This window comes from Stegostoma tigrinum, chromosome 40 (assembly GCF_030684315.1).
Source record: "Stegostoma tigrinum isolate sSteTig4 chromosome 40, sSteTig4.hap1, whole genome shotgun sequence".
NCBI lineage: Eukaryota > Metazoa > Chordata > Chondrichthyes > Orectolobiformes > Stegostomatidae > Stegostoma > Stegostoma tigrinum.
In genome coordinates, this window is record NC_081393.1 from 11,800,127 (window position 1) to 11,816,257 (window position 16,131).

The window sequence follows — 16,131 nt, forward strand, 5'->3', positions numbered from 1 at the left end:
TGAGCACCTGTGCGTGTGTGTGCCTGTGTATGTGTGTGCACATGCATCTGTGTGTGTACGTGCATGCATGTGTGTGTGTCTGTGTGTGTGAGAGAGAGTGTGTTTCTGTGTGTGTGAGTCTCTGTGTGTGCATTAGAGAGTGTGTGTGTATCTGTGTGTGTGTCGCTGTCTGTGTGTGTGTGCGTGCGCACCTGTGCGTGTGCGCCTGTGTGTGTGTGCACATGCATCTGTGTGTGTGTACGTGCATGCATGTGTGTGTGTCTCTGTGTGTGAGAGAGAGTGTGTTTCTGTGTGTGTGAGTCTCTGTGTGTGCATTAAAAAGTGTGTGTGTATCTCTGTGCGTGTGTGTGTGTGTCGCTGTGTGTGTGTGCGTGCGTGGGCACGTGTGTGTGTGTGCACGGGTGTGTGTGTGTGCACGGGTGTCTGTGTGTGCGTGCTTGCATGTGCGTGGTGTGTCTCTGTGTGTGTGTCTGTGTGTGTGTGCACGTGCATCTGTGTGTGTACGTGCATGCATGTGCATGGTGTGTCTCTGTGTGTGTGTGTGCACGTGCATCTGTGTGTGTGTACGTGCATGCATGTGTGTGAGTGTGTGTCTGTGTGAATCTCTGAGTGTGCATGACAGTGTGTATTTCTGAGTGTGTGCCTGTGTGTGTGTGTGGGGTGTGTGTGTGTGCTGCCTCTATCCCAGCAACGCAAGTCAAACTTGCAACTCGTCCCGAGATCTGCAGCTTCATTCTCTGCCTCATTGCTCCGTGGCTTTTACTGGGCTAATCGGCAACTCGAGCTTCACAACATGGCTCTGAAATCCACTGCTCTCTCTCTCTCTTTCTCTATCTCTCTCCCCGCCCTCAGTTGCTCCTTAAACCCATCGATCCAGGACCTCGCCCTGGCCAGGTCTCCTACGTGTAGCCAGAGCTGAAAACCCCTGGAAGCCCCTTCCAGGGCAGAGTGGGGGGCAGCGCCAGGAGGGGTCGGAGGAGGGGGGGCATGCATGGGCGGTGTCACAGGCCAATGGCTGTGGAGGTACGCAAGGTCGGTATAAGTCAGACACGCAGTGCACATCATGAGTGGCCTGTTGGGCAGTGGGAGGGCACACCGGCTAGCCGCATTTGTTGTAGTTCCAGGCGCTTGGTGAATGCAGGTGACGTACTTGGAAGATTTTGCACACAGAGGATGTGTGCGTGCCACGGTTCCCTGATGACAGCAAGTCACGCCCTTGGCCTACAGCCATGCGTTTCTACACATGGCCCTTCTTCTTCAGTGTGGGATCCCATGTTATCGGCCCCCCCGCACCCCCCAACCTTTCCAAGCAGCCGAATGCCAGCCCTCACACGTGCCCAGCACTCCAGGTCTGGCCCCTCGGGGCTGGTGGTGGGGGGCGGGGGAGGAAGTGCTGGCTGACAGTCGGGGGTGTAAGTGATTGCTCAGTCTGAAGGAGAAGCTCCAAAGTTACCTCTGCTTCCCTGGTTAATCCCTTAAACACCCTTACACATGCTCGTCAGTTTGGAGCTTTCAGTCAAAGCTGGTGAGAAGCCAGGAGCTGCTTGGGCCCTAAGCGCCCAGCTGCCACTCCAAAGCCAACACCATATCCTGGCACTGACACATCGCCCAGCGAGCTGGTACACTCAGGGTCTTTCCCAGAAAATACCGCTTCCAGCTTATCCTCACCGAGCGGCACAGAGAGACAGGCAGAGAGAGGAAGCTCTGAGGGGCATGCTGAGGGGAGCTCTGCTGTGTTTGTGCTGTGAGAGAATGGGGCCTCACAAAATGAGGGAAAGACTGGGGGGAAACCATGTGAAAGACAGTCACGGTGTTACCCAGCAGTGACACACTCGGGGCTGGGTGGGTCACGAGGCAGCCCTGTCAGCTCAGCTCTTCGAGAAATCTATACAATCTTCTCAAACCTATGGTATCCACTCCACTTCATGTCACTGACCAACAATACCTTATACAACTGGGCAAGCACTGAGCCGGGACATTGCCTCCCCTCAGTCCATCTCATTCACCACCGCGGGGCAGGATGCGGTGATGGCTCAAGGACAATGCTCCATCAGCGCCATGACACAGTTTGTATCAGTGCGGGGATACGGGGACGTGTCAGTGCTGGGATACGGGGACGTGTCAGCGCGGGGATACGGGGATGTTCCAGTGGAATTTGGTCATTGGCAGTGGCAGGGCCTGCATGTGAGTCTCAGAGCATGAGGCCATTCCCAAACAGACTCTCCTGCTATCCCATACCGGTTGCGGCTGGAAGCCGTTCCCAAGGAGAAGCCTTGCCTCCCTGCCCAGGGTTTCCCTTCCAGACTGCACAACATGTGTAAAACAGCTTTTCGGTGCCTGTGCACTTTGGGCTAGAAATTCCCAGGGATTTCCAGAAATGTTGGGCACGACAGCCACTGGGAACGGGGATGACAGAATCCAACTGAGCCCATTCCCTGTGCTCCAATACTGCTGCTCCAGTTCTTTATGCTGTGCTCACAAAGGAGAAAGGACTTGCATTTAGATAGCACCTTTGCCAACCTGTGGACACCCCCTAAAGCTGTGCTGCCAGTGAAGGTAAGTGGAACATTTGGACATGAAGTTCCCCAAAAGATGCGCCCTGGAACCAGCCAAACTGTGCAACCAGGTTCCCAGAATCCCGCTGCAAACAGCCTGTGTGCCAATGTGCCAGGGTGAGGCTGAGCACGCAGTCAGGGAGCGTGTGGGAAGACAGTTCCGAGCATGATAATGGGAAGCACTCCCTGTGGAAGGGAGGTCACTTTCAAACGTTCAGTGGGAAGTTTTTAAATTCCCATTCCAGGCACCTGAACAGGAGTTCAATGTGCAACCTGTCAATGCCATTGTGTGACGGCTGCATTCATTCTGCAAACCACACACTTTAGAATGCACTGACATTAAGAACCCGGGATGAGGAGATTAATGAAGGAAGCCAGAGGCGCACTGAGAGATCGAGTTGCAGTACAGGATGAGCTTTCATGCCAATTTATCACTCGGTGTGCTTAAACACAATGACAATGGTACAGCCTGTCAGCGGAGGGTGGAACAGTAGAGCAAGAAATGGGTCATTTCAGATCAGCTCTTGGCTCAGGCCTTCGGGAAAAGGCTTGGCAAAGCTGGGCCCTGATATTTGTGCTTTAAATTGGCTGCTCGTTTCAGGGTTAGGGGTGGGTGGGGGATGGGGAAATCTAGCCAGTGGCTAGGGACTGGAGAGAGAATGGTGAGGAGCTCAATCATCCGACCCAACCCCACCAGGATCGGGAGCTGTCGAGCGAGGCTTGGTGGAAACATGACACTGCTGCGACAGATCCTCGAGTAAAAGGTCTGGCTCTGTCCATTAGTGACGCAGACTGAGAGCGAGGCAGGTATCCTCTCTCTCCTAGCCATGGGCACACAGCTGCCTGTGAGCCCCTGCTCACTACAAACAGCAATGTGTCCTGGTGCCTTACCCTCCATCTCCTGCCATGACACCAATGCAACGCTCTGTCTCTAAGCCCCACATCTCCATCATCCCAGCACCATCCACAAAATGACTGGACTGTCACACAGCCTCTGCACCAAATGAACACGACCACAACCTGTGCAGACCCCCTCCCCAACAGGCTCTCCTTCTGAATCAGCACTCGCTCCCCTCCTGCTTGCAATGCTTTCCCTCCTTTTCGTTCCCCTCCATCCTATCCTCCACAAGTAGTATTCCTTTGTGCCGACTTGTGGGAGCCTCCTCTTCCGAAAGCTCCCTGAGCTTCCATCCAGCTCTGCCAGTGACTCCCTCGGGGAGGGTGGGAACAGATGTGGCTGCCCCATCTCCACTGTGGGACCACAGGGACACTGCAGGCAGGAACTGGAACCATGGGGCAGCCCAGCCTCTGTCAGGGAAGCTTTCCCCACTGAAAGGTCACTGACCTGAAACCCTTCCGCTGTTCCTCCCCTGCTGGCCATCTGTCACCTCTTGCTCCAACAAAAACAGAAGTTGCTGGAAAAGCTCAGGCAGTGCCTGTGGAGAGAAATCAGAGCTAACGTTTTGGGTCCGGTGGCCCTTCCTCAGAACCGTTCTCTGATTTCAAGATTTCTCTCCTCAGCAACCTGCTGAGCGATTTCTGGTTTATTTTGTTTCTGTTTCTGCTTGTTTTCGATTTCCAGGCCCTGCAGTTCCTTCAGTTTATATGCTGTCACTAGGAAGCACATCGCCCTCTGTTTCTTTGTGGGATTTGGCTGCGAGAACACAACTTGGCTGGCCTTTCACCATCTTTCCCAATTGTCAAGGATGGGGAAGGCGCTGCAAGAAGGCAGATTCATTCCGAGCTGTCGTGCACAGCAGACGTGCGCGTGGACGGGCCCCCACTCCTGTGGTGAACGGGATCATTTGTCAGCACATCGTCTGAGGGACCTGCTGTCAAGGGTAAGCTCTCAGCCCAAAGCCATGCCTGGACGTACAAGTGGTGGGCACACGCCAAGTGGCCAATGGCAGGCAGCACCATACCTGTACCTTCACCATCACCTTACAAACTGTCAGCTAGGGACCTCCACAGATCAGCTGGCCCTTCCAGCCACTTAGTACTTACGTGCTTCCTTTCTTCCTTTGGCCATTTCCTCAGAATCATTCTCTTCATCGTGGTCAGCGTCGTGAATGTCATCATCCTCATCCTCCTCCTCGTCATCGTCATCCTCCACTGACAGCACGGCATCTAGACCAGGAGAGATGCCGTCAGTCACTGCGGTGCCCCACAAGCAGGGTTTCCCTTTGACGGGCACCAAGACCAAGTCTTGTCCAACTGGTCGCTCCATGCCCTCAGAGATGGGCTGCCCACACAGCTGTTTTGTTGGCATCTCAGCACCCCTCCCACACCCAGACCGGGCAACTACCCAACACAGGGAAGGAGCTGGGAGTCGGGGAGGGGGGGAGGCAAGAAGATCAGTGACAGATTGTATGAAGATAGCACCTTGGCCACGGCACAGTTTCAGACTGGACAGCACATCCTTTTGGATATTGTCAGTTGTCTGGCAGCAATGGAGGAGTTTGTAAAATGTTGAAGGAGGACAGAGAGCTGGAAAGGTTTTGGGAGAGAATTCCAGAGGCTTGCACCATGACAGCCGCCACGAGTAGATAATTAAAGTGGGGATAAGTAGAGAAGGAGAAGGTGAGGAGATCTTATCAGGACATGAGGGTGAAGGACCTCTCAGAGACAATTGTGATGATATGTGCCTTTCTCTTGTTGGGGTGTTATGAACCTGGTGCCAAGGTGTCTGCTCCATGGAAAGCAGAGTAAAATAGCTTTGGGCCTTTTCTCATTAGACAAAAGAAGCAGGAGTGAATGAAGTCAGGCTCACACAGACCAAGAGTTTTAGTTTTGCTTTCACTGGTTGAAGTTCGGGCTTTTGGAGTTGAAGCTGCCAGATACAGCTCTCTCTCAGCTGCTGCAAAAAGCTTTATTTCTGTCTCTGCTGCTAGATTCATTCTGTTGTTATTCCCTCTCTGGACTGGAGGAGATAGTAAGTGAGGGAAATCTAGTTTACTAGATTTGTGTTTGTCAAGGGTATTGTTATGGGATGCCGCTTTATTGGAACAGTTGACAAATAGTAATGAAATGCTGTACTATTTTGTTAATTATTTTGAAAGGGTTAAAGTTGTGGCACTTCTTCTTTTCAATGTACCTTACCACTGGTGCAAGAAGATAGCGTGCTTTGCTCAAAGCCGAGCAGTTTGACCAGTGAATCACATCTGTAACACAGTGCCTTACACTTGGCTTTAAACTAGATAATAGTTCGGGTCGAGGTTCGAGCCTTGATGTGTTGTGAGGTGGCGGGGGGGTGGGGTTTGGTCTGGTGCAAGGCACAAGAACATGGATGGTATGATAGGCATTGCTTGCCTGGAAGTGGTGTATAATACAGGGCTGAGAAATGGAAGCCAGTGACCTGGGCGGTGAGCACCATGAGCTGACATTTACAGACAGCCCTGGCATGGGAGGGCGATCGGGACGGGGCTGGAGCAGTCACGTTGAATGATGACCATCCCCCACCACCCAGTGGGGTGCTGGAGATTTCGGGCCATTTGGGGCTCGCCACGTACCAGAGACGTTGACGGCGAAGCGTGAAGTCTCACTGCCGGACGGCCCATCAGTGACACACGTGTACAGCCCCGAATCTTCCCGCACTGAGCTGGTGATCTGCAGGAACTCGGCTGTGATGCGGGTTCGGTTGTTGGTGGGCAGCTGGACCCCGTCCTTGCTCCAGTCAATGCTCTGCACATCTTCCCTCAGGCGACAGCGTAGCTCCAGGGTCTGGCCTGGGTGGGCCAGGTACGTCTCCGCCTCTGGCCTCTGTTTCAGTGAGCCTGCAAAGACAAGAACAACTCAGAGAGGCCAGCGCATTGCAAAAAGCCCACAGGAAACCCACAAGCGCACAGTGCTCACTGGCAGGGAACACACTGCTGGGCAGGTTCTTCGGACAATTGGGCAGGTTCATCAATCTCTAAAACCTCACAAGCTCCTGCCAAGTACTCAGGCCTGAAAGGCCCAGGGTAGGACAAGCCCTGGTTTTTCAGCACCAATTAAAACGGGGCCAACCTACTGAACAGTTCCATTCCATGTTACCATCGAGGGTCATTGGATGGCCCGAGCCAAGAGCCACCAAAGGCATCATGGGAAAACAGTCTGCCATTGGAACGAACCTTGATGTGATCCTCAAGGTGACTTGTGCCTCCTGACTGGTCTTACATTGGAGAGCGATGGTGGCAGTACCATGGTACCTCTGGGTCAGAGGGAGATGGCAGTGCTGTGGTCCCTGGAACTAAACCAACCATCTAAAGGCCCAGCCTAACATTCTACAGGCGTCAGTCCAAATCCCAGCTGGTGGTATCTGAACCCAACTGACCAATCTGCCATCTAAACCTCGTCTCAGTCACATTAGCCATCAGCTCGCACCCTGAGTTGAGTCAGGTCCCCTTCCAACCAGCCACAATCTTACTGACTAGCAGAGCGATCTTAAGGGCTCTCCCTGCTGCGAATTCACACATTCTCCTGAAGGTTTGGGGGGGGAGTAACTGATGGAAAGGTGAACATGACCAAAGGCCTCTAACCCAATGAGCAGCTGCGGTGTGCGAAACTGGCTTCTGACTTGGGGATATCCAGCACATTGTTCTGTTGTGTCTTGCCCACGGCCAGTTAGGATCGGGTTTCGGGAAAGAGCAGAGCTCTCAGCCTGAGGCATGCCTCCCAAAAACATTGTAAACTGGTAATTTCTCTCCTTCGAGCTGACAATTAGACATCAGAGGGAGCTCAGGGGTTAGAGAGCCTGAGGGGGTCCCACGTACATGCAGGCAGTGTATGTATTTTAAATATTCTCTAACTTGGCAATCGCTTTCCTGTTTTAAGCACATACCACCTCACCCTGTCTGACAATTTCTATGCTATTCACGTGACTAGGAGAGTGTCTAAGAGCTGACAGGAGCTACGACAGGTGGGATTGGTTCTGCACCCATGTGCCAGTTGGATGCCCACATTCCTCAGCCTCAGGAGAAGTGACTGTGTGAGATGGCCCAGTCCTCATGGGTTTCCTGCCTCATCTCCTACTCCACCCTTCATCACTGGGCTGTCCACAGAGGCTGTACGTCAGAAGTGAGGGGCTCAGCTGACCCTCTGCTCCACCAACCCTTGGTGGCATCTGGCCAACTCAGACAACGCGAGTGTGCGGAGAATTCCCAGCCATTCCATATGGCACCTCTGACAACACAGAATGCCCCCAGCACCCACTGCCTTGTTCCCAGACCACGCAGTCATCCCATGCCACTGAGGCACAGTGTCTGTTGGCGCAGATGCCAACTGCATGGGTTCAATTCCCATCAATGGCTGAGGTCACTGTGCAGGACTCTGCTTCTCAACCTCTTTCCCTCACCCCGGGGTGGTCCTCAGGTGAACCCACTACCAAGTCACCTCTCTCACTCTCTGATCAGACGGTAGCCCTGTGGCACTCTGGGATTGTAGACATGTGAACCTCCCCTTGCTGTTTGCCAACCTGAACAGTGAGCCATGCAGCGGGTTCCTCCAGCCATAAGGGGCAACACTGAGGCACCAAAGTGTCACCGATCTGACTCGGGAGCGACTGGTATGTTGCACTGCTTGTACTCAGTTAACAAAGGGATGGACACAGTCCCTCAGCTCAATCCCACCTCCCCAGCCCCAGCGCACTAACCCACAAATCCTGATCCCACACTCCCAAGCAAGGCTAGTCTCCCGAGAAAAATGTGCCCAGCTCTTCTGTCAAACAATGCCCTGCAGCATATCGTCAGGAAAGTCATCATCTCCAACAGAACAGGCACTAAGCAGGTACCTTCTTTCGAATTGGCATTTGGCTAGAAGGAGCAGTTAATAAAGCTGTGAGGGTGAGATGGAAGGCCTGCACTCCGAGGGTTAACCAGAGCTGCTTTCCTGTCTTCAGGGAGCTGCTCAGTCTCTGGCTCTGACTATACCAGAAGGATAGGCATAATGTGGCAGAGATTCACCTCCCAGGCCCCTGAGCTTCAATCCAACAGCCCAGGAGCGTGACCCTTCCTGTCTCTGCTTCACTGCATCCAGATGGTGCCTAGCCAGATAAAGAGAGTGAAAGAGACAGAGAAAGATTGAGACAGACAGAGAGAGAGAGAGAGAGAGAGAGACAGCAAGAGACAGGGTAGGGGTGGAGAGCGTGGGAGAGATAGAGAGAGAGAGGAGGGGGAAGGAGCGAGGGAGAGCAAGAGAGTGTGTGAGAGACAGACAGAGGGCAGGAGAAATACGGGCAGGAACAGAGAGGGGAGGAGACAGGGGAGGGTGAGGGGGAAGAGAGTGAGGGAAAGCAAGAGAATGTGAGAGATACAGAGAGAGAGAGCGCGGGGGGACAGGGAGGAGTGGGAGAAAGAGAGGGGAGAGGGAGGGGGGAAGAGAGGCAAGAAGCGGGGGAGAAAGGAGAGTGGAAGGGAGAGCGGGAAAGGGAGGTGGGGGAAGGGTGGCTGGGGAAGGGGGTGGGGGAAGGAAGGGGGAATGGGGATGGGGGATCAGGTTGGGCGAAGGGAGGAGGAGGAGGAAGGGAGGGAGAGGAAAGGGAGGAGAGGGAGGAGGGAGGGAGAAAGGGGGGAGGAAGTGGAAAGACGGGGGAGGTGGATGACAGAGACAGAGGGAGAGAGGAAGGGGGAAGAGAATGAGGAGAAAGCAGACACAGAAACATGGAGTGTGTGAGAGAGAGAGAGAGAGAGAGAGACACACAGGGACAGCAAGAAGGGGGAACACAGGGACAGAACCAGAGTCAGTGAATCAGATAGAGAGAGAGATCGAAACAGAGAGTGAGAGAGACAGAAAATAGGGAGAAAACGGAGAAGTGTGACAGAGAGTGGAGGTGGTGCTCTGAGAGACAGGCTGTTTGGCCTGGACACACTACAGGGTGTGCTGTCAGTCAGTGCAGTAAAAAGCAGCCAATAGGCTGAAGGCACTTCCTGCAGTGAAGCAGACACACGCCATGTAGGTTCTGAAATCCTGACAGGAAGTGTGCTCTGAACTGTGCTGGGGGCTCTCTGTTACAAAAGTGAGTGGGAATGTTAATGACCAGCTCACCGCCACAGACCACTCAGCAAGCTGCTCGCTCTCCCCGGCTCCCCTCGCCCCACCCGTCCCCATCCCTCTCAAACCACTGTTGGCACTGGGGCCACAGCAACGGTGTTTCCCAATGCTGGCCTGCCCTCACACCCTGGGGAGGGGCAACTGTCCTATCTCCGGCTTCACTGCATCCCCACACACAAAGGTGCTGCCAAACCTTCGCTCATCCCAGTTCAGGACAGGGTCACGCCATCGTCTCACACGGCTCAGCCTGAAGACTGCGGGAAATCAGGAACCTTTGGCTGGAGAGGGAAAGGCTTCACACGGGACAGCAAACCAGAGACAGGGCGGTGGTGAGAGATGGGAATCGGCTGGGAATGGCCGATGGGCACAAACTGAGCAAGATTTCCTTCACTGCCGAGAAGACATTATTGCCTCCAGCACCTCGCTCCGTGCTGCTCCCCATCCCCAGGCAACCTTATTCCCCCCCCCCCCCTTCCCCACGCCCTCCCAACACCGAAAATAACATCAGTTCGGTTCAGTCTCTCTCCAAACCTCCTCTGAGGCCTGCATGCGTTGTTCCCCATTGGAGAAACCACCAATTCCCAGATTCCCATTTTGGCCACATGCCGTGTCCCAACAGGAGATCTCTTGTTGTTCTACAATGCCCTGACCTGTGTGGGCACCAACAAAGCACATCCCCTGTGACCATTCTGCCCCTGTGACTATTCTGTGATAGCCCTCACCCAACTCCACCTTGGTCACCCCCCCTCCCCTTTCTGCTCTGCACTCTCAATGGCATCTCTCCACCTTCTCAGCTCCGGTCCAATGGTCCATTTGTCACTATTTCAGAGTCCTTCCTGTTCAGTGGCACCCCCTCCCCCACCTGTGGGATGTAGAGTTGGTGGGCACCGCTGCTCAGCGTTTCAGCTCAGTTCCTGCCGAGTGAAATACCTGAGCCACGCTGAGCTTGGCCAGAAGCCACACAGATGATGTCTCACTCAGTCAGGCCACAAGGCTAGAAGCTCACCGACAGCCTGTGACAATGCATTCACCTCCCTTCCCCTCTTCAAACTCTGCACTGCCTCACGGAGAGTGCTCCGTGACCAGGGCCATAGCTTGCTGACAAAGGGACAAGGATTGATGATGGGAAGTCAATCTGGATTGAATCTGGCCAGCGGGAAGCAGCCGGTAAACAGTTTGCTCTTCCTGAGGTAGGGCACACCACTGGCCGAGCTGCCACCGACTGAGGGTACGCTGTGGTACGGTCTCTCCTCCCCGGTCACCACTCTTCCCTCTCCACCCCTGGATTCACCTGGCCCTCATTTGCAGCTCTGTTTCTGCCCCTGCTCCTTCCTGTTACTGGCATCTTCCCAGACACACAAGCTGTTCATGTTTCTCCAACCCTGCCCTTGTGTGTGGGGGAGGTGCTGATTTTCATGGAATCCCCCCCACTCTTAGCAGCTTGGCTTCAGGTGTCCACTATCATGCTCTGCAACTTCTCCTCCTAACTCTCTCTCTCTCAGACACTCAGGGAAGACCCCTGCAACGGGACTGGCTGGCACACTGTTCCTGAGTTCTCGAGGTGCTTGGTGTACTTTCCCACACTTGAATGCACGACATGAAGGAAAACCAAAACTTCAGACCCAATTTTCACCCTGTCCGGACATGAGCTGGACAGCCTGGGCTCAAGTAATTCCACCTGTTGATACTGCCCTCCTCCCTCTGCCTGTCTATCCTGTGTCAGGGCCCAGTATCTGGCTGGAATACAGTCTCACTGCAATCATACAAGGTGCTGGGTAAGACCACCTCGGGAGAGTGCTGTCAACACATCTCGTCCCCTTCCTGAAGCAAAGATATCATTTCATTGGAGGCAGCTCAGGGAAAGCTCACTAGGACGATCCCGGTATGGAGAGGAGCTGTCTCCCGAGCGGGAGAATGAGAGGTGATCCCACTGAAACACACAGGATCCTGAAGGGGCTTGACTGGGTAAATGCTGAGAGCATGTTTCCCTCTCATGGGAGAGTCGAGGACCAGACAGCACAGTCTCAGAATAGAGGGGCACCGACATAAGACGGAGCTGAGGAGGAATTTCTTCTCTCAGAAGTTTGAGAGTCTTTGGAAGTCCCTGCCACAGAGAGCTGTGGGGGCAGATTCCACGTGTACATTTAAGGCTGACATTGATCGGTTCTTGATCAGTTGGGGAAACAAGCGTTATGGGGAAAGGGCAGCAAGCGGGGATGAGGAATGTCGGATTGACCCTGATTCTAGTGAACGGTGGAACTGGCTTGAAGGGGCTGAATGGCCTACTTCCACTGCTGCTTCTTACGGTCTGCCACTTCAACCACCAGTTTCCCAGGCCTCCCAGGGAGGGTAACAGTGAAACAGTGGGAGGTGTTACCCTGTCAATCCCTTCTGTGATGGGGAACGGGGTGAAAGGGGAGGTAAGGAGAGTCAGATGGCCGGCACAAACCCCTGACAGCACCAACCACACTGACACATCCACACGAAAAGCATATGCGCTGTGGGGGATATTCTCTCCCCAGACTCAGCGATGGAGCGTGCATGGAACTCGAGGTAATGTGTCACGGAAGATTGTGGGGTAGTGAGGAGAGGACAAGAGGGAAATGCCTGACAAAAGGAGCTGGGCCCCGGCCTTGTGGTTCATGCCAAGTGTGTCACACTCCCCAGATTGGCTGTGATGGAAAAAGCCAGTCATTCCGATTGGAGTGAAACCACTCGGCCCCACGGTCCCCCGGCCCCCAATGGGAGGTCATCGAGGCTTCAGAGATGTGATTCAGACCAGACGTAGAACAACAATAAAAAAAATAACACGAGCCTCCATTTCCTGTCAGAGGTGCTTGCCAAGAAAGCAGGAGGAGAGAGTGGGAGTGCGCGGATTCAGCAGCAGGGAAGTCAAACAGTTCAGTCTTATTCCCAGACACAGGCTGATAAACTGCGCACTGCCAGCACACGCACACACACACACAAATATACACTCACAGACACAGGCACACACACACACTCTCTCTCTCTCACACACACACACACACACACAGACACTCAGACAGACACGCACACTCTCTCACACATACACACACACACACACACACACACACAGACGCTCAGACACTCTCTCTCACACAGACACTCAGACAGACACGCACACTCTCTCACACATACACACACACACACACTCACTCTCACACACACACACATGCACGCACACTCTCTCACACACACACGCACACTCTCTCACACACACTCACTCACACACACGCACACTCTCTCTCACACACACTCACTCTCTCACACACGCACGCACTCTCACACACACACACACACTCTCACACACACTCACTCACACACACACGCGCACGCACACTCTCTCACACACACGCGCATGCACGTGCACTCACACACACACACTCTCACACACACACTCTCTCACACACATTCACTCTCACACACACACACACGCACACTCTCACACACACACACACGCGCACACGCACTCACACTCACACACACACACACTCTCTCACACACATTCACTCTCACACACTCACACGCACGCACACTCTCTCACACACACTCACTCACACGCACACGCACACTCACACACACACACAAACACATGCCCACACCAACCAGCGTTCTCAGAAATGTGACAAGATGGCCACCTGAGGAGATGTGGGAGGGAGAGGGTCTCCCAATGCCAGTGTTCTGGACCTCAGTGGACATCCAAGGCACTGGAAGAACAGTATATCCGTCACGACAACCACTCATGGCCTGCTGCCACAAACTCGGTCATGGTTTTATCTCAACACCACCAGCGCCTGGGCCCGGCCCGATCCTCCTCCTAAAATGGCTGCCGCAGGAAGGGGAGTAACAGCAAAGCTAAGTGGCTGACCTGCAGCACCCCCCCACCCACTGCTGACTGAGCAGGCGGGCAAGCGTTGTGGAGAGCTGTTGTTGACAGGGGAGCGGGGAGAGTAGAAGCTGGGGAAGGAAGAGAGAGAGCGAGAGGGAGATGGAGATGGAGAGAGGCAGGAACAGTAAGAAAGGAATGCGGGGGAGAGAGAGAGAGAGACAGACATGAAGAGAGAAGGTGGGAGAAAAACAGAAAAAGGGAGAGACAAACAAATAGAGGGCGAGAGATCGGAAAGGAGAGACAAATAGCAGGAGTTAGAGAAGGAGAGAGTGTGTGAGAGTGTGCATGGCGGGTGGATGAGGGTCACAGAGAAGGTGGGGGGGTGTGGGAATGAGGTGGTGTGGTGCGGGGGGTGTGGGGATGAAGTGGTGTGGTGCGGGGGGTGTGGGGATGAAGTGGTGTGGTCTGGGGGGTGTGGGGATGAAGTGGTGTGGTGCGGGGGGTGTGGGGATGAAGTGGTGTGGTCTGGGGGGTGTGGGGATGAAGTGGTGTGGTGCGGGGGGTGTGGGGATGAAGTGGTGTGGTCTGGGGGGTGTGGGGATGAAGTGGTGTGGTGCGGGGGGTGTGGGGATGAAGTGGTGTGGTCTGGGGGGTGTGGGGATGAAGTGGTGTGGTGCGGGGGGTGTGGGGATGAAGTGGTGTGGTCTGGGGCGTGTGGGGATGAAGTGGTGTGGTGCGGGGGGTGTGGGGATGAAGTGGTGTGGTCTGGGGGGTGTGGGGATTAAGTGGTGATATGGGTGGTGTGTGGGGATGAGGTGGTCTGGTGGGTGGTGTGTGGGAATGAGGTGGTGGGGTTGGCGGGGAATGAGATGGTGGGGTACAGAGGTAGGGGGAATGAGGTGGTGTGGTGGTGGGGGGTGAATGAGGTGGTGTGGGGGGTGATGATGTGGTGGGTATGAAGTGGTAGTGTGGGGGGTGATGAGGTGGTGGGGGATGAGGTGGAGTTGGGTGAATGAGGTGATGTGGGGGTTGATGATGTGGTGTGGGGGCGGTGAATGAGGTGGTGTGGGGGGGTGAGGGATGAAGTGGGGTTTGGTGGATGAGGTGGTGTGGGGAGTGATGAGGTGGTGTGGGGGTTGATGAGGTGGTGGGGTGAGGGGAATGAGGTGGTGTGGGCGGCGGTGAGGTGGGGAGAATGAGGTGGTGGGGTGGGGGTGTTGGGGGGGCAATGAGCTGGTGGTGGGATTAGGTGGTGGGGTGGGGGCGATGAGGTGGTGGTGGGATTAGGTGGTGGGGTAGGGAGAATGAGGTGGATGATGTGGTGTTACGGGGGATGAGGTGTGTTATGGGGGCGATGAGGTGGTGGGGTGGTGGGGTGGTGGTGGGATGAGGTGGTGGGCTGGGAGGGGATGAGGTGGTGTGGGGGGGGTGATGAGGTGGTGGGGTTGGGTGAAGGAGGTTGGGTGAATGAGGTGGTGGGGTTGGGTGAATGAGGTGGTGGGGTTGGGTGAATGAGGTGGTGGGGTTGGGTGGATGAGGTGGTGGGTTTGGGTGAATGAGGTGGTGGGTTTGGGTGAATGAGGTGGTGAGGTTGGGTGGATGAGGTGTGGGGTTGGGTGAATGAGGTGGTGTGGGGGGTGATGAGGTGGTGGTTATGAGGTGGTGGTGTGGGAGGGGATGAGGTGGTGTGGGGATGATGAGGTGGTGTCGGTGGGGTGAGTGAGGTGGTGTGGTGGGTGATGAGGTGGTGTGGTGGGTGATGAGGTGGTGGGTATGAGGTGGTGGGGTGAGGGGGATGAGGTGGTGGGGTGAGGGGGATGAGGTGGTGTGGGGGGTTGATGAGGTGGTGTGGGGGGGGTTAATCAGGTGGTGTGTCGGGGGGGTGAGGTGGTGTGGGGGGAAATGAGGTGGTGAGGGATGAGGTGGAGTTGGGTGGATGAGGTGGTTTTGGGGGGTTGATGAGGTGGTGTGGGGGGGTGAATGAGGTGGCAGGGTGGAGGGGGTGAGTTGGTGTGTTGGGGGGATGAGGTGGTGAGGTGTTGGGGTGGGGGGATGCAAACAGTGTGAGGGAAGAAAATCACCAACAAGAAGCTGTGGGTGTTGTGTTGATCGCTGTGGATACCCCCCACCTCACTGTGCCATGGGTGCTGGCAGCAGAGGGCCTGGGGCTGGGCCTGAGCCTCAGGGTGGGGGCTGAGCGTGGGGATATGGTTTGGGGGTAGGGGCAGGGGCTGGGCCTTGGGGGGTGGTGGTTTGGGGCTGACATCCTCAGTATGTTGTGTGGTTAATAAAGCAGCTGAGAGATTGAGCGTTTGCAGCCTGCATAGACAGAGGAGCTTTTGTCCTGGATTTAATAACCAGCGAATATGATTGCAGTATTTACTACATTCCTTTCAACACACCTCGGCTTATCGTTCCAACTAACCAGGGGATTATTTGCTGCTGATGAGGTTTCAGTACAGATACCGAGTGCTGGGAATAGACAATAGACAATAGACAATAAGTGCAGGAGTAGGCCATTCGGCCCTTCGAGCCAGCACCATCATTCATTATGATCATGGCTGATCATCGACAATCAGTATCCTGTTCCTGCCTTATCCCCATAACCCTTGACTCCACTATCTTTAACAGCTCTGTCTATCTCTTTCTTGAAAGCATCCAGAGAGTTGGCCTCCACTGCCTTCTTAGGCAGAGCATTCC

At 54.7% G+C, this 16,131-nt stretch overlaps 1 protein-coding gene across 6 annotated transcripts in view; it reads right to left on the reverse strand.

Moving 5' to 3' along the window:
* The window catches only part of LOC125447980 (fibroblast growth factor receptor 1-like), a 173,861-nt gene that overhangs the window by 66,207 nt on the left and 91,523 nt on the right, over positions 1–16,131 (reverse strand). For all 6 annotated transcript variants that reach the window (XM_059641209.1, XM_059641211.1, XM_059641213.1 and 3 more), the window contains exons 3-4: positions 6,065–6,328; positions 4,560–4,682 (exon numbers count right to left, since the gene is read on the reverse strand). In XM_059641209.1, the coding sequence (XP_059497192.1) occupies positions 4,560–4,682; positions 6,065–6,328 (387 nt within the window). The remainder of the gene's footprint in view (positions 1–4,559; positions 4,683–6,064; positions 6,329–16,131) is intronic.